A 24,044-nucleotide genomic window follows, 5' to 3' on the forward strand; every position below is an offset into this window, starting at 1 on the left:
ACACACACACACACACACACACACACACACACACACACACGCTTTCATAACTGAAATCTTTGTTTTTAAAAATTCTTGCACAGTGTGGTAAATTTAAATATTCACTGTATTTGAATACTTACATATGCAAGGTAGGTGGTTCAAATTCACCAGCTGTTCCTTGGAAACCCTATACAGGGTTGCTATGAGTCGGAACAGACTTGACGGCACTTAACAACAACGCCACTCTAAATGGATACACCAGCAGAGAGAAACACATCAAATAAATGATTTAACTGAATTGTCAGTTTGCCTTTTTGTAGACCCAACAGAAAAGGTATTTTATGAACCTTTATTCAGTGGCTCATAGTCCAGTATAAATCACACTAAAAAACTTTTTTAAAAAAGCTCTTTACACTACAGTGCTGGCACATTTAAAATTTAAAAAAAAAAAAAAAATTGGTATAAATAAGCTCTATGGAAAAGGCTTAAATTGTCAAAAGATTCTGGCTCATATTAAAAAATATATATGTGTGTGTGTATATATATATATATATATGTGTGTGTGTGTGTGTATATATATACGTATGTATGTATGTATTAAGGTTACCTCTATTCTAAATCCTACAGCTCAAATGATCTAAAGAATATTTATAATTAAACCTGCAATGTTTACAGTGCATCTGGCCCTAAGTGCTTTGATTTTTCACAGTTATGGACAGGCACTGAGGAATGTTACAAAGCTACATAAACTATATTTTGTAACAGACTTGGGAGCAAGTCCTTGGCTTGCTTTTAGAATTCATGAATCTTTATTACATTATTAAATTAAAAAAAAATCTTAAGTGATATGTACAAATTTAGCACGAAATGTCATTATCTTTTCTTTCTTGCCTTGTATCAACTAGACTCATATGACTTCCAGCACACAATTCTTCCTTTAAATCTTTGTTTCTATTTTCAAACTTAGAGTCCATATCAGTCTTAAATTCTGTAAATTGAACATGATCCAATTTTGCTTTAGTATTCTTGCCATCCATATTATTAGATGCTCTAGTCTTTTCAGAAATATTAACACTCACTGGCTCTTCCTTGATTCTTACTGATGCAAAAGGTTCATGTTTAATTTTCTGTAATTCGTATTTAGAATGAAATTTTTCTGAAATAACAGAATCCAAGGATGCTTTGCTTATAGCACAAGTCATATTGTCTGTATGAGGTCCAAGAACTGATGATGTAAGATTTGACGATGTACTTGGTTCTGTATTCTGAGAAGTGTCGTCCTCTGAGTGATATAACTTAAGACGAACATGCCACGCCAAACTGCAAACAGCTGAAACCGTCTTGAACTGATGCACAACATTCCTCGGAATAAAATAAATGTCATTATCGTACAGCTGAATCCTGGCATAGCGGATGCCTTCCCTCCTCAATTGGTTAAGCTTTGCGTCATCAACCCATTGGACACACTAAAAAAAGAAAACAAGGAATTCAAACTAGTCTTCCACAATGAAAATTAAGGTAAAAATTAAACTAATGATAAAACACAATTACTTAAAACATACCTGAGACAGTGGGGGTTCATGTAAATCTAACTGCATTCGTTGAACTACTTCTAAGAAATCTTCAGCATGAAAACAAATTACATCTTTGGTTATTCGAGGTTGATCAGGCCTAAAAAAAGAAGACAAGGTAATGTTGAATCTACCATTAAGGTTTCTCTGTAAAACCATACTGGAGTCCTTGTGTGATGCTGTGGATTAATACATCAGACTACAGAGCCGTTTAAACTGCAAGGTTGGCGGTTCAAACTCACCAGCTGCTCTTCGGAAACCCTATACAAGGTCGCTATGGGTCAGAAATGACTTGACGGCACTTAACAACAACAAGAAGCCCATATTAAATTATAAACAAAAACTTGTTTATGGTCAAAACCAAAGTACTGTTTCAAAAATACAGTTAAATTATAATTGAAAGACTTACTTTACATAAACAAAGCAATGATACCAAAACACAGATGAAAAACAATTTCCTTTTACTAAAGGTATTTATAACCAGATTTTGAAAAGTATTATTTGAATTAGTAAATAATACAAATTTTTTAAAACTAAATGTTCTGGTTTAGACTTAACAGTCAGTATTTCAAAAATTGCAAGTTGCAAATACTGCATAAAATTAACAGTTAAGCATGGGGGGGGTTACTTTTTTATTGATATGTATCTTCAATAAAAGATACATGTAACTGCCCTGACACACACAAAAAAAACCCCTAAGTAACTATTAATAAGTTAAATATGCATTAGAAAAGTACTAATATAATCAACTGTAGCAGTTTGCTGGAATTAATTAATTTTTAAAATTACAATCCTGTAACATTCTCAAATTATTCAGTTAATTAGGAGTATATAGAAGGTGAATACTAGGCAGACATTCTACATAGAATCACTACAACAAAGACTGTTGTTGTCATTGTTATGTGCTGTGGAGTCGGTTCCGACCCATAAGCGACCCTGTACAGGGTTTCCGAGGCTGTAGATCTTCACTGGTGCAGGGCTCCTCAAGGTCAGCAGTTCAAAACTACCAGATGTTCCACAGGAGAAAGACAAGGCTTTCTGCTCCCGTAAAGATTTACATCCTCGGAAACCCTGTACAGGGTCGCTATGGGTCGGAACCGACTCCATGGCACTTAACAACAACATATAGAAGGTACTCAATGTGATTTCAGAAAAATCAAAGCAACATAAACACAGAGACCACCACATCAGGGCAACTCATGATACATTTTCTAAAAACCACTAAAAATGCCTCTAAAATATATATATCATATTACCACAGACTTGTCATCAAAAACATTGAAAGTCAGAAGAGAATGCGATATTTTAAAAGTACTGAATGAAAAAAAGTCAATCTATGGTTCTATATACTCCAAGAAATGAGAACATTTTCAAACAAACAAAAGCTGAGAGACTGTGGATCTATAGAAAGCAATGCAGAACCATCATTAATAGTTAATATGAAATATGAAAAATATTCTCATTTTTAAATCTCTTTAAAAAGATAATTGTTTAACGCAACTTTCCTCAACAAACTGTAGGATTTAAAGGTAAAGCAATATGTGGCAACAGAAGGTAGTACAAAGGCCAGAAAAGAGGATGGGATTAGAGGAAAGGTCCTTACATATTCTATGAATTACATTATTTGACAGTAGATTGTGATAAGCACAAAGCACCAGCTAAATAAATCAAGCACTGGTATAACTAGTAACCAAAGGGTACAGAAAAGCAGCAGAGAACTTAAGAGGCAAGAGGGAAAAAGGAAGATGGTAAAGTTAAATCCAAACTTACTGATAATTACATTGCCTGTAAAGAGTATAAACACTAATTGTAAGAGATTGTTACACAGGGTGCGGGAGGGAAGGGGCTTGATGGTGGCTAGGGTAGAGGTGCAGTGAGGTGTGCCTTCAGCAATACCACAGAATACCAGACAATGCAGATTCAGGGCAGAGCTCCAAATCTCCCACATAGGTAGGAATATTTAAAAAATTGGAAAGCTTATAGGTAGTGGACCTTGTAGCAGAAGTAAGAAATTGCGTACTTTTGAATATGCCGGGCTTGGCGGCCCAGAGCTGACAACTTGGGAGAGACCAAACGGCAAGACCAAGTGGGGAAGCAGACACATCATGGAAAAACGCTGTGGGAACCTCGCAGCAAAGATGGACAATACACTTTGTCGGTTTTGCTTTATTCTGATTTTCTTCTTCTTTTGGTATCTGTTCATTGGCCACTCCCCCTGTTTGTTCACCTCAATTCTGGTGACTAGAGGGGGTGCCTGAGCAAGTGGACACCCCCCCTCCCGCCCCCACCACTGGTGGGTTCTTCTGCCACACATGCGCACAGATACTCTCAGCCCAAGAGCGGGTCCGGAACTTTTTTTTTTTAAATACGGAAAAGGCCAGAACAAGGGGTGTGGAGAGGGAAAGAGAGTTTTAAAACAAAACAGGCCAAAATTTAAATTAAATCCCGAGGTACAGCGTAACAACCACCAGTGGCATCTTGAAATCTATCAGACAGCTTTGAAGGCAAGAAGCTGAAAAGAGGGCATTAAAGTCATATTCATATTAGGCTACAGATTTTTTTTTCCCCTTCTCTCCTTCCTATCCCTTTTCTGTGATCTGCGATTACAGACTACAGTATCCAATCTAGTTTTTTTGCTGGTGCTGTTTTATGTTCCCCCTTCCACTTTTGGGAGACTCATTCTCTCCCTATATTACTCAAGAAGAGACAGCAACTGCTGCCATATAGACAAGCTACAACCACACTATATAAAACACCAAAATCCAGGTAAGAACCATTACCAACTACCATACACCAGGGAGGCAGACAACACTTGTGAAAGTTACTCTAAGTTAAGCGATAAGAAGAGTGAAAAGGGAAGGCCACATCCTGATTACACCTACCTGGAGGCAATCAGAAAGAATAAAAAAATACCAAAACACATACTAAATTAAGTATTAAGGTTACAGATAAACAGTAAGCATGTCCAAGAAGAAAAAGTAGATGACTATATCAGCACATGTGCAAAAATACGATAAAAAGCCCGAGACAAATGACCTAGAGGTAGACCTGGACTGCATTCTGAAATGAGGGCAGGCGTTGGAAATGCCTGAAAAGGAATTCAGAACAATGATTATAAAATGTTTCAAAACACTTTACGATGGAGTTGAGAAAAATAAGGAAGAAGTCAGGAAAGTGCTACAGGAACAATCAAATAGGATAGATACAGCATTGGAAACAATTCAAAACCTACAGAAAGAGGTCCAAATGATCAATAACAGAATATCAGATATAACTGAAAGGGCAAAGGAGAACAGAAGAGATGGAACGCGGAACCAGCAATCTAGAAGACAAATCTCTCAATACCACTAAGATAGAAGAGCAAACAGAAAAAAGGATTAAAAAAATCCGAAGAAGGTCTAAGATTTATGTTGAACAACATGAAGAGGAATAACTTAAGAATTATCGGAATACCAGAACAAGAAGAATCACACAAGTCCACAGAGGAAATAGCTGAAGAACTGCTGGAAGAAAATGTCTCTAACATCCTAAAAAGTGAAAAGATAAACATTCAAGAAGCTCAACAAACCCCAAGAAGGACAGACCCAAAAGAAAATCACCGAGACATATCATAATCAAGCTCGCCAAAATAAAAAATGAGATACTCCTGAAAGTAGCTAGGGAAAAGAGGAGTGTTACATACAAAGGAAAGCAAGTCAGATTAAGCTCGGATCTCTCAGCAGAAACCATGCAATCAAGAAGGCAAAGGGGAACCTACACCTATGGAAGCAGTAGGTCAAAAGAGGGAACAAATTCTTACAGCAAGAATCATTCCCACCCCCTCCACACACAGAGTAGATAGGGATGGGCAACTTGGGACATTGGCTACCCAAAATGGGGGGGTAGGGCTACAAAGGCAAGAAGTGACTGGCTTACAAGCTTTCAAGAGGGAATCTAGAGACAGGCGGCCTGGAGGACGGCAGAATCTCCAGTGAGTAACATCCAATCTGCCTAGGCGGAGTTGATGAAATGAAATGCAGATGGGTCTCTTGTGATACAATAGTGAATAATTGTTATCAGGACTGATTGTGAAGGTTGGAAATGTAAAGGTAGACAATTTATAGCAAGGAAGGAAGTGATTAACTTTACAGTATAGGAGTAGAGGTCCCTAGGACCATCAACGGAGAAGAGCCGAGAGCGGGACCCTACCCAGAGAAACAGTGATGCCTGAGATGGAGGCAGAGACAATGACATGGAGAAATGGAGCAGCTGGGGGCTTTAGATCCAGAGAGGGAGAGCGACTGTGTGCTGAAGACCTGGGGGGTGGGTAATGTAGGGGGAAGGCTTGCAGGGTATACCCTTTGGTAGGCTGATGGTGTATGGAGGAGACTGTAACCATGGCAATGATATGATGTACGATAGAATGAATGTAAAACTAATGTTCTCCCATGTAAACTATCATATAATTCACAATAAAACACTAAAAAAAAAAAAAAGAAGGCAATGGTGAGACATATATAAAACCCGGAAAGAAAAAAAACTGCCAACCAAGAATCCTTTATTCAGCAAAGCTATCAATCAAATATGATAGTGTAATCAAAACATTCAGGATAAAAAGAAGCTAAGGGATTTTGCTAAAGCCAACCGGGCACAACAAAACATCCTAAAGGAGGTTTTGTGGACTGAGAACCAAAAAGAACAGACAACTATCAGAGACTGGCATACATGGCAGCACCTTCCAGAACTAAACTGACAGAAGGAAGAGTCGAGATCATACAAAACTATAAGAACAAACACAGAGAATCTGGCAGGTCAGTCTATGATCAAAACAGTTGCAATATAAAAGAAGGTAAACATGTAGGAACAGAGATCCATATGGTGAGAAGGTCTGGTAGAATACAGGGAAATGTTAATGGACTATAGAGTAATCTCAAAGAAAATTAACACTTCACAACATACCAACAAAATGAAAATTCAAGAACATGGAAACATTAAAACTATAAGGAAACTCACAAGGAACACAAAAAGCACGAACTCAGCAAAGCAAGGCACAAAGAACAAAGAAAATAGCAACACCACAAAAAAACATAATGGCAGCAATTAATCCATGCCTATCGATAACTGCACTGACTGTAAATGGATTAAATGCACCAGTTAAGAGATGGAGGGTGGCAGAATGGATAAAAACCAAGATCCTTCAATACGCTGTCTGCAAGATGGACAACTTACACACAGAGACAAAAACAGAATAAAAGTCAAAAGGATGGAAAAAAATATACCAAGCTAATTGTAATAAAAAACGAACCTGAGTGGTAGTACTAATCTCTGATAAAACAAACTTTAAGGCAAAATCCAGCATAATAGATAAAGATGGACATTATTATTTCATGATTAAAGGGACAACTGAACAAGATGACATAACCATAATAAATATCTATGCTCCCAATGAAAGAGCTCTAAAATATATAAAGCAAACTCTAATAGATTTGAAGAAAGAAATAGACGAATCTATAATAATAGTGGGTGATTTTAATACAGCAATTTGAAAAATGGATAGAACCAGAAAGAAACTTGACAAAAACACAGAACAACATAATCAACCAACTGGACCTCATAACTGTGTACACAGCATTCAACCCAACAACAGTACAATACACATGGAACATTCTTCAGAATACACCATGTCTAAGACGACAAACCAAATCTCCATAAATTTACAAATATGAAAATACTACAAAGCATCTTCTCAGACCACAATGCTATTAGGAAGACCAAGGAAATAAAGTCAAATACATGGAAACTGATTAATACCCTGCTGAAAAGCGATTGGGTAGTAGAAGAAATTAAATGTGAACTCAAAATTTCCTATAAACAAATGAGAATGCAAACACAACATACCAAAATCTTTGGGACACAACAAAAGCGGTGCTGAGAGGACAATTTATTGCAATAAATGCACACATCCAAAAAGAAGAAAGAACCAAAGTTAACATATTAACACAGCATCTACAACAATTAGAAACAGAACAACACAGGGAAAATATAATAAAGATTAGAGCAGAAATAAATGAAATAGAAAACAGAAAAACTATAGAAAGAATTAACAGGACAAGAAGTTGGCTTTTTGAAAGGATTGAAAAAATACATAGACCACTGGCAAACCTAACAAAAGAAAACAGGGAGAAGACACAAACAACACGCATTAGAAACCTCATGGCAGATGAGACAACAGAAGCAAAGGAAATCAAAAGGCTAATAATAGAATACTATGAAAAGTTGTACTCCAACAAATTATGTACAATTCTCAAAAAATCTTAGCCAACAGAATCCAGCAGCACATCAAAAAGATAATACATCATGCTCAAGTGGGATTTAAATCAGGGATGTAAAGATGGTTAAACATTAGAAAAAGATCAACGGAATCTACCATATAAATAAGAAAAAAGAAAAGAATTACATAATCATATCGATTGATGAAGAAAAGGCATTTGACAAATCAAACATCCATCCATGTTGAAGGGAAATTCCTCAACATAATTAAGAGCATATATAGTGGTTACGAATCAGGCTGTGAACCACAGGTCAGCAGTTCGAAACTACCAGCTGCTTCGCAGAAGAAAGGTGAGGTTTTCTGCTTCCGTAAAAATTTACAGCCTTGGAAACCCTGTTCAGGGTCGCTATGGGTTGGAACCGACTCGCTGGCAGCTGATAACAACAACAACATACAAAACCAACAGCCTACATTACTCTCAATGGAGAGAAACTGAAAGCATTCCCTCTGCGAACAGGAACAGAAAAGGATGCCCTTTGTCACCACTCCTATTCAATATTGTGCTGGAAGTCTTAGCAAGAGCTATACAGCAACACAGGGAAATTAAAAGCATCCAAACTGGCAAAGAGGAGGTAAAACTCTATTTGCAGATGATAGGATCCTATACATAGAAAACTCCAAAGACTCAGTAAAAAGCTACTAGACCTAATTGGAAGATTCAGCTAAGTGACAGGATATAAGATCAACATACAAAACTCAGCTGGATTCCTTTATACCAAAAATGACAGTGCTGAAAAGGACATTAAGAAAGCAATACCATTTACAATAGCCGTCCAAAGGATGAAATATCTAGGAACAAATGTAACCAGAGAAACAAATGACTTATCCAAAGAAAACTACAAAACACTACTACAAGAAAACAAAAGAGACCTACAAAAATGGAAGTGTGTACCTTGCTCCTGAATAGGAAGACTTAACTGCCCAAAGCAATTTACACATATAATGCAATCCCAATCCAGATTGCACTGACATTCTTCAAGGAGATGGAAAAAACAATTACAAACTTTATATGGAAAGGAAAGAGACCCAGGATAAGCAAAACACGGCTTAAGAAAAAGAATATGGTTGTAAACCTCTCAGTCCCTGACTTCAAAATTTATTACACAGCTACAGTGGTCAAAACAGCTTGGTACTGGTACAATGAAAGATACTTTTATCAATGAAAAAGAATCGAGAATCCAAAAATTAACCCATCCATATACAGCCAACTGATCTTTGACAAAGTACCTAAATATATCACATGGTACTGGCAGAACTGGAAAGTGATATGCAAAAGATTAAAACAAGACCTTCAGCTCACATCTTATACAAAAACTAACTCAGCATGGATTACAGACCTAAATGTGAATCCCAAAATTATGAAGGCCATCAATGAAAAAATAGGGATAAAGGTGAGGGCACTAATTCAGGGAATACACAGACTACAAAACATTTTGAAAACTACACAAACAAAAGTGGACAAAATAGATGATTGGGGCATATTAAAAATTAAAAACTTATGTGCATCGAAAGAATTCACCAGAAGAGTAAAAAGGGAACCCACAAAATGGGAAAAAATCTTTTGGAATGACACATTAGATAAGGGACTCATTTCTAAAATATATAGGAACTATAATACCTCTTCAAGACAAAGACAAATAACCCAATTTAAAAATGGGCACAGGACATGAACAGGCACTTCACCAACGAGGAGATCCAGGCAGCCAACAAACATATGAAGACATGTGCACGATCACTACATGTGCAAATCAAAACAACGATGAGATATATCCCACTAGCAATAACAGCAAAGATCAAATAAGTAGAGGATTATAAATGCTGGCAAGGATGTGGAGAGACTGGGACGCTCCTGCATTGCGGGTGGGATTGCAAAATGGTCCAACCTCTCTGGAAAGGAATATGGCACTTCCTCAGAAGATTGGAAATAGAAATACCTTTTAATCTAGCGATTCCTCTACTTGGTATTTACCCACAATATGAGCCATAACAGATATATGCACACCAATGTTCATTAGCAGCACTATTTACAATAGCAAAAAGATGGTGACAACCAAAGTGCCCATCAACTGAAGAATGGATAAACAAATTGTGGTACATACACACAATGGAATATTATGCTACCGTGAAGAATAACAAGGAAGCTGCAAGCCACTGCATAGATGAACCTTGAGGACATTATATTGAGTGAAATTAGTCACTCACAAAAGGAGAAATACTGCATAGGACCATTACTGTAAAAGACTAAGAAAAATAATCCATACTAAAGGCGGGGGCGGGGGGTATTCTTTGCTGGTTACTGGGATGTTGGGGGTGGGGTTAGGGGCGGAAGGGGAAGGTGGAGCACAAGGTAGGGAATAGACACAGGATAGTTTGAGTGCTAGGGAGTGGGGCAATATATATGAAGGGGGAGGGGAACGGAAGAACAAAGTGGACTGGAAAACAATTTGGCAGGTTTGTATGGGCTAAGTTAGACAGAGGTAAATAATGACATATGCACAACCTTGGAACAACAGGGCTCTGGGATACAGGGATTGAGACATGGTTGGAATGGGCAAAAGCGGGGAAATAATGTTAAGATGCTTAACTGTTTTGAATCTTGGTTTCCCTGGCATACCATTATAAAATAAGACACTTGAGGGGGAGAGTAAGGAATAGCCAGAAATATCACCATAGAAAGCTTGTAAGTCCGTCTTCTGCCTCTAACTGATTGGAATACCTAAAATGGGGCTACAATGTGCCCAGTGAAGGAGGCTTCCTGTGGAGCCTCTGCATTATGTAACACCATAGGTGGAATCCTGAACCCCCATCCAGAATCATCTGAGGTGGGAAATTTCCACTTGAAAGGACAAGCAGACCAGCCTGGAGCTGCTAGAAGAACAGATGATAATACACGCTCTGATTGATGACCACGTTCGTCACCAATAAGTAGTGAGGGAAAATAGCAATGAAGTTGCAAGCTAAGCCCTACAATTGTCAATAGACTCCTGTGAACCTGGGGAAAGACCTGGTTGGTCAGCAGTGTGGTGAGACCTGGGGACTCTTGGACTATGTGGCTATATCAGTGACATAGCCACAGAGGACTAGAGTGGAGAGTGAAGCGTCCAGCTGATAAGAAGAGAGGGCATATGCATAAGAACACTCACACTTGCAGATAATACCCACTTGACCTGGTTTCAATGACTGGAATATCAGAGCTCAACTAGAAGAGGAAAGAAATGGAAAAAATGAGTAATCTGATACAATATGATGAACTTGACCTTCACCTATGGATGCAGTAGCTCAAAAAAGGGTACAAATCTTTACAGCAAGGATCATTCCCACCTCCTTCATACACAGAGTAGACAGGGATGGGCACCTTGGACATTGGCTACCCAAAATGGAGCTGGGGGGGGCAAAAAGAAACTGGATTACAAGCTCCCCAGAGGGAGCCTAGATCTAGAGGGCACAGAGGAAGGTAGAAGAATATCCACTGAGTAGTATCCAATCTGTCTGGGCAGGGCTGATGAATGGAGAAGGGGATAGGTTTTTTGTGATACAATAGTGAATAATTGTTATCAGGACTGACTGTGAGAGTTGGAAATGTAAAGGTAGACGTTCTGTAGCAAAAGAAAGGGAGTGCCTGACTTTGCAGTCGAGGAGCAGCGTTCCCTGGGACCATCAAGGGAGAAGAACAGGAAGTTGGACCCTACCCAGAGAAGCAGTAACGCCAGAGATGGAGGCAGAGATGAAGATGTGGAGAGATGAAGCAGCTAGGACTTTAGACCCAGAGATGGAGAGGGGAGAGTGCCTGTGTGCTGATGACTGGGTGGGGGGGCAGGCTTGCAGTGTATACTCTTTGGTTGGTTGACGATGCATGGAGGGGATTGTAACCATGGCAATGAAAGGATATAAGATAGGATGAATGTAAATCTAATGTTCTCTCATGTAAACTATCACATAATTCACAATAAAACATTAAAAAAAAGATAATCACACTGGATAGAAGAAGCAAAACCAAACTACAGGATTTCTACCTAAAACAATTAAGATGAAGGAGTTTCAAAAGGTTCATGTAAAATTCCATTACTTTTTTTTTTTTTAAGGTATTTATTGTGGATTAAGTGAAAGTTTACTGGGGAAGATCATCAGTTTTACATTCAACAAATCATACAATGATTATAATCTCCTCCATCAGTTAACAGTATTTCTCTCTATTCACTTTAGCTTAAAAACAAAAACAAAAACACTCAGGCATACATATATAATAATAATTTACACCTCCAAAGGGCACACTCTGCAAGACTCCCTCACGGGCACTATTTCTCAGTGGCTCTCTTCCCATGAATCTAGAGTTCTCAGCCGCTCCCCCTCTCCATGACCCCATCTCTGTCTCAGTCTCTGGCGTCGCTGCTTCTCTGGATAAGGTCCCGCATTCTGCTTGTGCTCTTTTCCCTTGATGGTCCTAGGGTCCTGTTTCCGGACTGTAAGATTAACCATTCCCCTGTTTGTTACAAAATTTCTACCTTTACAATTGTGACAGTCACAATTAGCCATGATAATAATTATTCACTATTGAATCATATGAATTCTATCCTCATCTCTTTTCACCAGCCCCACCTAGAGAAGATGAAATCTATTCAATGGTGACTCTTTCTTCCCTCCAATACTCTTAAACTCCCTCTTGAAACCTTGTAAGCCAGTTACTTAGTCACTTTATCATCCCCGCATTTTAGGTAGCCAATGTCTATGTTGTCCGTCACTATCTACCTTGTGATCTTGTGTATCTCCCTTCACTTCATATCAGCTCAGCTCTAGCCCTCTGTGGCTATGTCCTTGTCCATGGGCTCAAGTGTCCCCAGGTCTCACCACACTTTGGACCAACCAGCCCTTCCTCTTCTTTCTCTCATCTCCAGGTCAATGGGATTCAATGGACTGTGGTTAAACTCAGCCCATTTCTTCATTGCTGCCTTTCCCCCTCTTCCACTCACCAGTAGACTAATGTGGTCCCCAACAAGCTTACATGTCTTTTTGTATGCTTCCTTTGAGTTTCAGTCTTAAAGGGGAGTTTGTCCTGAAGGAACCTGACTGCTTGCCTTATGGCTTCCTGGCGAACAGCTTGCTTATTCTTGTAGTAGCCAGTCATGCTGACATTTTTGTTTGGGGTTTTTCCTTATGATCTTTCTTTGAAGATGTATCTTCTGTTGTTCTAGCTGTTCCAGACTGGTCTGCCTGTCCTTGCTAGTGGGATGTCCCACTTCAGGATTCCACCTAAGGTCCTATACTCTGCAAACGCTTTGCAAGAGGACTGTTTTACTGGGCAAGTTCCAGAACCCCTTTTAGATATTCCAATCAGTTATAGGCTGAAGACGGGCTTACAAGTTTTCTGTAATCATGTTTCCCAAAATTCCTTTATATCCCAATCATCAAGTGTCTATTTTACAAAAGCAAGCAAGGGAAACCAATATTCTTAAAACAGTCACGCGTTTTAGGATAATTTCCCCTCTTCAAATTATGCCTACATCCCTGTATCACAGAGTCCTGTTATTCCAAAGTTGAACATGCATCATTATTTACCTGTGTCCCACTTAGGCCATGCAAACCTGTCTTAGTGTTTCCCTGTCCATTTTGTTCGTTCGCCTCCACCCTCTTCAACACCCTAACTAACCCCCCCCACCCCAATCCCACTGTTGTGTTTACCTTATATTCCATTAACTCTTCCCTCCAATTAAGACAGTCTATTTTATCCTGTAATCTACCTGACCTTCTCACCACCTGGATCACTGTTCCTCTGTGTTTATCTTCTTTCACACTGTAATTGTTTTGATCATAGACTGACCTCCCAGATCCTCTGTTCTTATAATTTGATTCTGTTCTTCACTCTTCCATTTGTCGATTGAGTTCAGGGTGATGCCGCTATGTACACATCATTCTCTGGTTGTTGGCTGTTCTTATTGGTTCTCTTGGTCCACAGAACTTCCTTTAGGATGTTCTTCATAGCAGGGTTGGCTTTGGCAAAATCCCTTAGCTTCTGTTTATCTGGGAATGTTTTGATTACACCCTCATATTTGGTTGACAGCTTTGCTGGGTAGAGGATTCTTGGTTGGCAGTTTTTTTCTTTCAGGGTTTTATAAATGTCTCCCCATTGCCTTCTTGACTGCATGATTTCTGTTCAGAGATCCAAGCTTAATCTGATTTGCTTACCTTTGTATGGTACACTTCTCTTTTCCCTAGTTGCTTTCAGGACATTGTCCTTATCTTTGATTTTGAAGAGCCTGATTATTATATATCTTGGTGATTGTCTTTTGGGGTCTATCCTTCCTGGGGTTTGTTGAGCTTCTTGAATGCTTATCTTTTCACTTTTCAGATGTTACAGATATTTTCTTCCAGAAGCATTTCAATTATCTCCTCTGTGGACTTGTGTGATTCTTACTGTTCCGGAATGCTGGTAATTCTTAAGTTATTCCTCTGCATGTTGTTCAACATGAATCTTAGGCCTTCTTCCAATTTTCTTATCCTTTTTTATGCTTGCTCTTTTATCTTAGTAGTGTTGAGAGATTTATGTTCTAGCTCACTAGTTCTGGCTTCATCTTCAATTTTACTCCTTTGCCCTTTCAGTGTATTTTCTATATCTGATATTCTATTATTAATCGTTTGGACCTCTTTTCTGTAGGTTTTCAATTGTTTCCAATGCTGTCTCTATCTTATTTGATTGTTCCTGTAGCACTTTCCTGACTTCTTCCTGATTTTTCTCAACTCACTGTACAGTGGTTTGGTACATTTTATAATAATTTTTCTGAATTCCTTCTCAGGCATTTCCAAAGCTTGCCCATCTTCCAGTATCTAAGTGTACTTCCAGCTCATTTGTCTCAATCACTTTATCTTGTTTCTGGACACGTGCTAATATGGTCATCTGTTTCCGTTTTTTGGGCATATTCAGTAGTTATCAGTGGCTGTAATACTTAGATGAGTGTGTATTTTGGTATGTTTTATGCTTTCTGATTGCCTCCAAGTCGATGTGATCAGGATATGGATTTCCCTTTACACTCTCCTTCCTGAGAAATTTCAAGATGCCACTATTGGTCATTGTGACGTAACTCAGGATTTAATTTTCAGCCTATTTTCTTTTTGGTCTTCCTGTCCCACTCCACAGTCCCCATTCAGGTCTTTTTCCTAGTGATAAACCATTCAGGGCCGGCTGTGGCCGTTTTGCACTGCTGTTTGGTTTTAAGTGGAAACTGTCAATTTAAATTTTGAGGAGATCTGTGCACATGCATAGTAGAAGCCTCTGGGGGTGGGGATGGGGCACCCACTTGCTCAGGTAACCCCCTCTAGTCACCAGAATGGAGGTGCATAGACAGTGAGAGACCAATGAACACATACATGAAAAAAAAAAAAAAAAAAGTCCACACCTTTATCTCCATGGTTCTGTCAGGTGTCTGTGGCTGCACTGATCCTTTCCCTGCTTGGTTTCCTCCAAGATTTCGGCTCCAGGAGCAGCTGAGCATCTTGAATTAGACAGCAATGGATTTCTTGATTCTGCTACAAATTCCCCTAGCTGTAAGCCCTCCAACATTCTAAATATTACTTTATATGTGGTTCAGAGTTCTTGAACCATCCCCTGAGCCTGCTTGGTCTGGTATTCTGTGTTGTTGCTGACAGAGCTCCTCACTGCACTTCTACCCAATCCGCCATCTTGTTTGTTCTAAAAATTCCATTACTTTTAAATACTATTTTTCCATTAACTTTTTGAAGGCGCTTTGTATTGATATACCAATAGGTAGAAAGAAAAAGAATGGGAAAAGATATGAGGGCACTTCAAGAAGTTTACAAAAGTAAAGAACTAAAAAAGATAAAATGATAATAACTATTTCTCAACATAAGCTCCAAGGTCAAGGCACTTTTGTAAGTGATGATAGCAGCCAATTTTGTTGTTGTTAAGTGCTACTGAGTTGGTTCTAACTTAAAGCCCCCCTGTATGGAGTTTACTGGTGGTTTTGAACTACTGACCTGTGCTTATCCCATAGCACCACACCCAGACTCTATCAGTCATTTATTCCATCCTTAAAAAAATGAGGGTTCTGGAAATTTAACCTAATATATGTGCAGTCTTTTTTATATTAGTATTATTTTTTAAGTAGCTGCCTTTTAACTATTTTTTAAGAGTAGGAAACCGAAGCCAGAAGGAGCCAAATTAGGACTGTAAGGTAGATGCCTATGATTGCCCACTGAAAATCTCACAAAATTGTCCTTGTTTGGTTAGAGGAATGAGGAAGAGCATTGTCATGGCGAAGAAGGACTCTCTACTGAAGCTTTCTTGGGTGATTTTCTGCTAATGCTTTGACTAACTTTCTCAAAACACTTTTATAATAAGCAAATGCTATTATTCCTTTGCCCTCCAGACAAGTCAAGAGCAAAATGCCTTGAGTAACTTTTTTGCTTTTATTTTCAATTTTTTGGAACTTTAGCATCCCCCAAAATTGTTGCTATGATCTGTGCTCTTTGGTCAGTCCACTTTTGCTTTGACTGGACCACTTGCACCTCCTGGTACCCATTACTTGTGTTTGTATTCAGGATCATACTGGTAAAACCATGTTTCATCTCCTGTTATAATGCTTCCATGAAATGTTTCAAGACCTAGAACCCACTTGTTTACAGTTCCATTAAAAGCTCTGCTCTTATCTGCAGCTGTCTGGGGAAACAGATACAGAACTTATCATACACAGAATTCTGCTACTTTTTCAGTCCAATTTAAATTGTGTAATATGAATCAACTGAGAGGTCTACAGTGCTGATTTTTTTTTTTCCCTGCTGGTAACTGTCATCAATCTTGAATTAAGGCACATACAAGATTTCTTTTTTCCCTGCAAATAAATGTAGATGGCCTGCTCCTGCAGGCTTCATCTTCAACATTATCGTGTCTCTTCTTAAAACAAGTTATCCATTTGCAAACTGCTGATTTCATTGGGGGCAACTTCCCTAATATATGATTTCACCATTTTTCTACCCATGCTTCACCATAATTTGATGTGGGTTTTGGCTACAATCTAAGCAGAATTTATGTTGTTTCAATAGGGTTTTTTTTCAAACTGATGTCTTACCCTGCTTAGTGCCTCAAACTAGGCCCTATTTAGATATGTTATAACAAACTATTGTTGTTAAGGGCCGTTGAGTAGGTTTTGACTCGTATCGACCCTGTAGAGGGTTTCTGAAAAGCAGGTAGTGGGTTCGAAACTCTAACCTTGTAGTTCACAGTCTAGTGCTGAACCTACAGCACTAGCAAGTTAGTATGAATTTATGTTGCTGCAAAAAATAATGACATCCACAGTCTTTTCTACAAACTACATTTTCTATGAACTTTATAAAGATTCCCCCAAATAACAACCAGACACTATTAACAGAGACTCAAAACACATGGAACCTTGAAAATAAAGTGGAAAAAGCCAATCATAAGAAAACACGTATGTAAATTATATGAAATGTCCAAAATAAGCAAATTTATATATATATGTAAAGGAGATTCACAGTTGCCTGAGGCTAGGGGAAGTGGTGCTGATAGCTACAGGATACAAGGAGGATTCTTTTCTGAAGGAATAGAAATGTTCTATACCTGATCATAAGGAGCTCTGGTAGTACAGTGGTTACGGATTGGGCTGTGAACCGCAAGGTCAGCAGTTCTACCACCTACCAACTGTTCCGCAGGAGAAAGATGAAGCTTTCTGCTCCCATAAAGATTTACAGCCTTGGAAACCCTGTACAGGGTCACTATGAGTTAGAACCGACTCCACGGCACATAACAACAGTATCAGATCATAGTGATGGATGCACAATGCTGTAAAAACAGCAAAGAACACTAAATATGTTGTTGCTAAGTGCTGTTATGTTGGTTTTGGCTCATAGTGACCCTGTAAAGATAGGGTTTCCAAAGAGTGGCTAGTGGGTTTGAACCACTGACTTTGCAGTTGAAAGTGACCACTGAATATTGTTGTAGTTGTTAAGTGTCATCAAGTCAATTCTGGCCCCGTATAGGATTTCCAAGGAACAGCTGGTGGGTTTGAACCACCAGCTTTGTGGTTAGCAGTTCAGTGCTGATCCTATAGCATCACACCAGGACTCCACTGATTATAGGAAAGACCATTAAATGGGAGAAGCATGACATGTGAATTACAACTCAAAAGAGTCGTTACAAAAGAAACAAATGTAACAAAAACTATAAAAAGAAACAGACAAAACCAAGATTAAATCTGGAGATAAACTGTTGTTGTTGTTGTCAGGTGCCATGGAGTTGGAACCGACTCACAGCCACCCCATGCACAGCAGAACGAAACAATGTCCGATCCTGGGCCAACCTCACTACCGCTGCCACACTTGAGTCCATCAATGATGCCACCTGGCCAATCCATCTCGTTAGGGGTCTTCCCCTTTTTCTCTGACCCTCCACCTTACCTAGCATGACATCCTTCTCCAGCGACTGTTCGCTCTGGACAATATGTCCAAAGTATGAGAGACGAAGCTTAGCCATCTTGGCCTCCAAGGAGCACTCTGGCTACACTTCTTCTAAAACAGATCTATTGGTTCTTTTGGCAGTCCATGGCACTTTTAGTATTATCCTCCAACACAACTCAAAGGCATTAATTCTTCTATGATCTTCCTTATTCACTGTCCAGCTTTCACATCCATATGAGGCTATTGAAAATACCATGGCTTGGGTCAGGCGCACCTTAGTCCTCAAGCTGACATCTCTGCTCTTCAATACTTTAAAAAGTTCCTGTGCAGCAGATTTGCCCAATGCAATACGTCTTGACTACTGCTTCCGCGAGTGTTGATAGTTGATCCAAGAAGAATGAAGTCCTTGACAACTTCAATCTTTTCTCCGTTGTTAAGAATGTTGTTTATTTGTCCAGTGGTGAGAATTTTTGTTTTCCTGACATTGAGATGCAACCCATATCGAAGGCTGTGCTCTTTGATCTTCATAAGTAAATGTTTCAAGTCCTCCTCACTTTCAGCAAGCAAAGTTGTATCATCGGCATATCGCAGGTTGTTAATGAGTCTTCCTCCAATCCTGACGCCACGTTTTTCTTCATAGAACCCAGCTTCTCATATTATTTGCTCAGCATACAGGTTGAATAAGTATGGTGAAAGAACACAACCTTGTCGCACACATTTTCCCAATTTTAAAACATTCAGTGTTCCCATGCTCTGTTTGAACAATTGCTTCTTGGTCTAGGTACAGATTTCTCAGAAGTACAATGAAGTGTTCTGGAATACTCATACTTCTCAATCACTAAGGATATACTACCAGTGAAATTGATCTAACTTATGAGTTGTACAAGTGATTTTGTACTCAGCTACTAACAGAAAAGTTGGCTATTTGAATCCATCCAGTGGCATCTAAGAATGTCTGCCAGTTTTTTATTAAACAAACATTTGTTTGGCACCTAAGGTAGTCCTGTGAAAGGAGAGGACACAATCTCTATCCTCAAGATGTATAAAGTAGAGGAGAGAGAACATCTATCAACAATTTAAAAGGTCTTAAGAATGTACTTGACAGCAATGGGTTTAGTTTTGGGTTTTAAGAGATCTAGGTGGCCTGGTGGCATAATAGGTAACATGCTGCCCTGCTAACTGAAAGACTGGTGGTTCGATGCCACTAGCTACTCCACAGGAGAGCTCTACACTATCCTGTATGGTTGCTAAAAGTTGGAATTGATTAAACAACAATGGGTTTTAAGAGAAGATTAAAAAATGGCTAAAGCGGGTTTGGAGGCAAAAACATTTGTCTACTAAAGAAATTACAAATATATATAGCAGACTTATTAAATACTAGTGTGGTGCTGTGGGTTAATGAACCGTTTGAACTGCAAGGTTGGCGGTTCAAGCTCATCAGCTGCTCCTTGGAAACCCTATACAGGGTTGCTATGGGTCGGAACCAACTAGTCAGTACTTAACAACAACAACAACATAAATATGGAATCCTGGTGTATCCTTGAGTTAAGGTGCTAAACTGCAAAGTCAGTCTGAACCACAAGGTCAGAGGTTCAATCTCACCAGCCACTCTTGCAAACCCTACACAGGGTTGCTATAGGTCGGAACTGACTCAAAGGCACTTAAGAACAAACAACAAATAGATAAATGTGGGAGTCCAGGTGTGGCACTGCAGGATAATGCACTGGACTACAAGGTCAGTTTGAATCGCAAGGTAGCAGTTCAAGCTCACTAGCTACTCAGAAACCCTATAAAAGGTCGCTATGGGTCAGAACTGACTCGATGGCACTTAACAAAAACAATATATAAATCAGAGTCCTTTATACAAACCATCTAGAAAACAACTCTTTAATCTGAAACAGGAGTTTCTAGTGATTTCCAAAGATAAAACTGTCTTTATTCTTTGACAAAACTATAATGACAAACTAGATTATATGAAGAGCATAAAAAACTACACAAGATAAAAACATATTTAAGTACTATCATTAACTTAAAATGCAATTATATAAACTTCAATTATTTTTGTTGTTGTTGTGTGCTGTGGAGTCGTTTCCGACTCATAGCGAGCCTGCACAGGGTTTCCAAGGCTGTTAATCTTTATGGGAGCAGAACGCCTCCTCTTTCTCCCACGGAGCAGCTGGTAGTTTCGAACTGCTGACCTTGCGGTTCACAGCCCGATTTGTAACCACTATGAAATTATAAGCTATTAATATTACTTTAGTAAAGACTTCTTCAAATTAGTTTAGCGCTACTTGTATACTTGAAATTGCCAAAACTTCATTAAGAAGGAAGGCCAATTTACAATGGCCTTTTCACCACTGCGTAATAATTTATAATTTGTTAATTATATATATTAATTAATAAAATATTAATATAAGTGATCCCTGTTTAACAAAGGGGAAATCATGTATTAGCAGCACTAGAAAATAAAGTTTCCTTGTATGGAAAAGATACATTTTTCATAAAGCTTTACAAAATTATGCAACAATATTAGTATTTTATTTTTCAGAATCAGATTGTTTACTTTTACAAACTAAAGTTTCTTGAATGTTTTTTATCTAATTCAATTGCCTTAGTAAGCAAAATATATACCCCAATTCATGTTTCTTATCCAAACAAAGCTAAATCTGAAAAACAAACATCAAACTAAGTAAACCTATCTTACAGTATAAATAAAGTTTTGTTATATGAGTTTTTATCAACCCAATAAATCCAATAAATGGAAAGTTTCTTAATGACAGCTTAAGTAAATTCAAGAAAGTTTTTCATTTTTTAATATAAGGAGTTCTAGTGTGGTGCAGCAGGAGAGGAACTGAACTGCTATAACCAAAAGATCAGCAATTCAAACCCACCAGCCACTCCTTGGAAACCTACACAGGGTCTCTATGAGTCAGAATTGACTCAATGGCACACAACAATAATAAAATATGAAGATTAAAAGCACAACTGGAGACAATTAATATAGAAAGACAACCAAATCATGACAGACAAATACCAAAATCTTAGAAGTGAGAGGCAGAAGAGTAAAAAGAAAAAAGAGTAAGTCCGGAGGAAGACTGATCTGGAATTAACCTCAGCTTTGCCACTTAACTAACTCTTTGTCCTACTGTGGCACTGTAAGATAAGCATTGTACTACAACTACAAGGTTGGCGGTTCAACCCACCAGCCACTCCTCAAGAAACTCTATACAGCCTCACTATGAGTCATAACTAACTTAAGGGCACTGTAATAACTATATGTTTTGCTATTTGACAACTCTCAGTTATTATGTGTGATAAATACAAAGAAGCTTCAAAAACTCAGTGGAAAACTGGAATGAAAAGATGATTTTTGCATGGACTTTGAAGTCCCCTTTTGTGGGCCAAAAAATAATTGAGGAAATTAAATGAGGTAACATTTGTAAACTGGCCACAGCAAGCACCAGACGAACCCTAGATTTTACTTTCAGTTTGTATTAATTTTCACCTCTAATCACTTGTCATTGTTGTTTAGTGCTGTCGAGTCAGTTCTGACTCATGGTTGTTGGTGGTTAAGTGCTATACAGTTTTAACTCATATGGACCTTGTATAGGGTTTCCAAGGAATGGCTGGTGAGTTTAAGCCGCTGAGCTTGTGGTTTAAACTGACTTTGCAATCCAGTGCTTATCCTACAGCAGAGTGACCCTAAATAGGGTTTCCAAGGAGCAGCTGCTGGGCTTGAACCGCCAACCTTTCGGTTAGTGTCCAGAGCTTATTCTACAGTGCCACACCAGGACTCAGACAAACACAAAATAACTAAAACTAGATTCAAGCAATTTACAATTTCCTCTAGTACCCTATACAGGGTGGCTATGGGTCAGAATCAACTCGATGGCACTTAACAACAACAACAACTAGTACAATTACACAATTGTAATATGCAAATATAAGGTGTTGGGGGCGACTGGGCTGAAGGTCTCCGACTTGGAGGTAGTTTAACCAAAAGACTGTAACTGAACAGCTGTGGTCTAGAAATTCGGCTGCTCCCAAGTCAGGATGCCCCTGAGTAACTTGCAAAGCCTGCCTCAGGGAACAAGGAATTTGCGAAGTCTTTCCTTGTATGCAACCATGACCTTCTGCACAAACATCTAGGTGCTCTATCTCTGTTTCCCTAGCAACTACAAGTTACATTCTTCTGATAAGGTCTCCCTTGCTGCATGCATCAACAACACCAGATGTTTTTGCACTCTATTCCCTGCTCCCAGCACTTTGTTTTGATATGTGTATAAAATAAACTTTCTGCACTTGGTCTGCCTCACAGTATCTCCATCAGAGTGTTATGTCCCGCCTGGTCCCAACTTCACTTATGTCTTATGTCTCTTCCTTTTTTTTTCTAATCTTCCGTCACCCCTACTTAGGTTTAATCTATGCACAGGTTACGGAGAATAGCCCATGTAGGATGCAGCAATAAGGAAAAAAATTTCCACAGAAAATTATTAAGAAACTTTAAGAAAAACTTTCAGAAGCCAAAAAAATCTTTCATTAAAATAGAAGCAGTTAATATATATACCACTCTCCACAGTGAACAGCCTTCAGCACTCCCACAGCGGCTGTAGTCTGTCGTTCAAAACCTTGTCCTATGTGATCTGCATGGGCTCTTGTCCTGTCTTCAAAGAGCATCTCACGGGGTTCACTGGTTCGAGGTAGGTACTGCAGGTTTTTAATTTCATTGGTAGTTCTGTTTGTTTGTTTAAAAAAAAAAAAAAAAAATTTTTTTTTTTTTTTTTTGCTATATACACTCACCAAGTAAATTAGCACTAAGTACCATATGTATTCAGTTTTAACTGCAGACATTTAGTCACCATATAATTCAGACCAAAGGAAATTTTAACTCATTGCTTCCAAATCAAGTTCTATTTTTTAAATGATCAAATATAAATAAGAACAAATATACACATAGAATCCCCTTTATTCAAGGCGCTCGTCACAAAATGGCAGCTGTGAAGAAATACATGCTTGGATAAACTACAGAGCTGTGGTTTACCCAGTTTACCTAGCCCTGAGTCTTTACCTGGGGTTTGGGTCTAATGTGTGAGCCATAACCCTACTCAGATCCTATGGTTAACACAGGTTATTTAGATGAAACAAACAGGTAACTTTTTAATCCAATATTTATATATCACTTATTACATTCTAAACACTAGCTTGGCATTCCACTTCTCTGTCAGATTGTTGTAGCTTGCATGTTATTCCTGTGATCTCGGACATTATGTGTTATTTCAAATGCCAGTAGGGTCACCCATGGTGAACAGGTTTAAGTGTAGATTGCAGAGTAAGACGGACTAAGAAGAAAGATTCAATGAAAACCTTATGAATAGCATTCTGACATAGTGTCAGAAGATGAGTCCCTCAGTTTGGAAAGGACTCAAAATACAACTGGGAAGAGCTGCCTCCTCAAAATACATACAACCATAATGATATGTATGGAGCAAAGCTTCTACTGATGTGGCAGGACTCTAAATGAGAAGCTGCTGCTACAAACATTCATTAATAATTAGAATGTGGACTATACAAACTATGAATCTAGATAACCTGACGTCATAAAATGACTTCATGACTACATGAATGAAACACATGAAGATTGATATCCAGGACATTAATGAAATGGACTGGTAGTTGCTATTCCAAATCAGACAATCATATGGTCTACTATGTCGGGAATAGCAAACTAAGAGAAATGGCATCATATTGATCATCAAAAG

The 24,044-nt window shown here is 38.6% G+C and overlaps 1 protein-coding gene across 1 annotated transcript in view; it reads right to left on the bottom strand.

Moving 5' to 3' along the window:
- Nucleotides 1-770: 770 nt before the first annotated feature.
- Nucleotides 771-24,044, bottom strand: part of RSBN1L (round spermatid basic protein 1-like) — a 105,329-nt gene continuing 82,055 nt past the window's right edge. Inside the window, exons 6-8 of the mRNA XM_006834358.1 lie at nucleotides 22,853-23,020; nucleotides 1,545-1,653; nucleotides 771-1,448 (exon numbers count right to left, since the gene is read on the bottom strand). Of these exons, the coding sequence (XP_006834421.1) occupies nucleotides 840-1,448; nucleotides 1,545-1,653; nucleotides 22,853-23,020 (886 nt within the window). The 3' untranslated portion in view covers nucleotides 771-839. The remainder of the gene's footprint in view (nucleotides 1,449-1,544; nucleotides 1,654-22,852; nucleotides 23,021-24,044) is intronic.

The sequence above is a fragment of the Chrysochloris asiatica genome, unplaced genomic scaffold (assembly GCF_000296735.1).
Source record: "Chrysochloris asiatica unplaced genomic scaffold, ChrAsi1.0 scaffold00010, whole genome shotgun sequence".
Lineage (NCBI taxonomy): Eukaryota > Metazoa > Chordata > Mammalia > Afrosoricida > Chrysochloridae > Chrysochloris > Chrysochloris asiatica.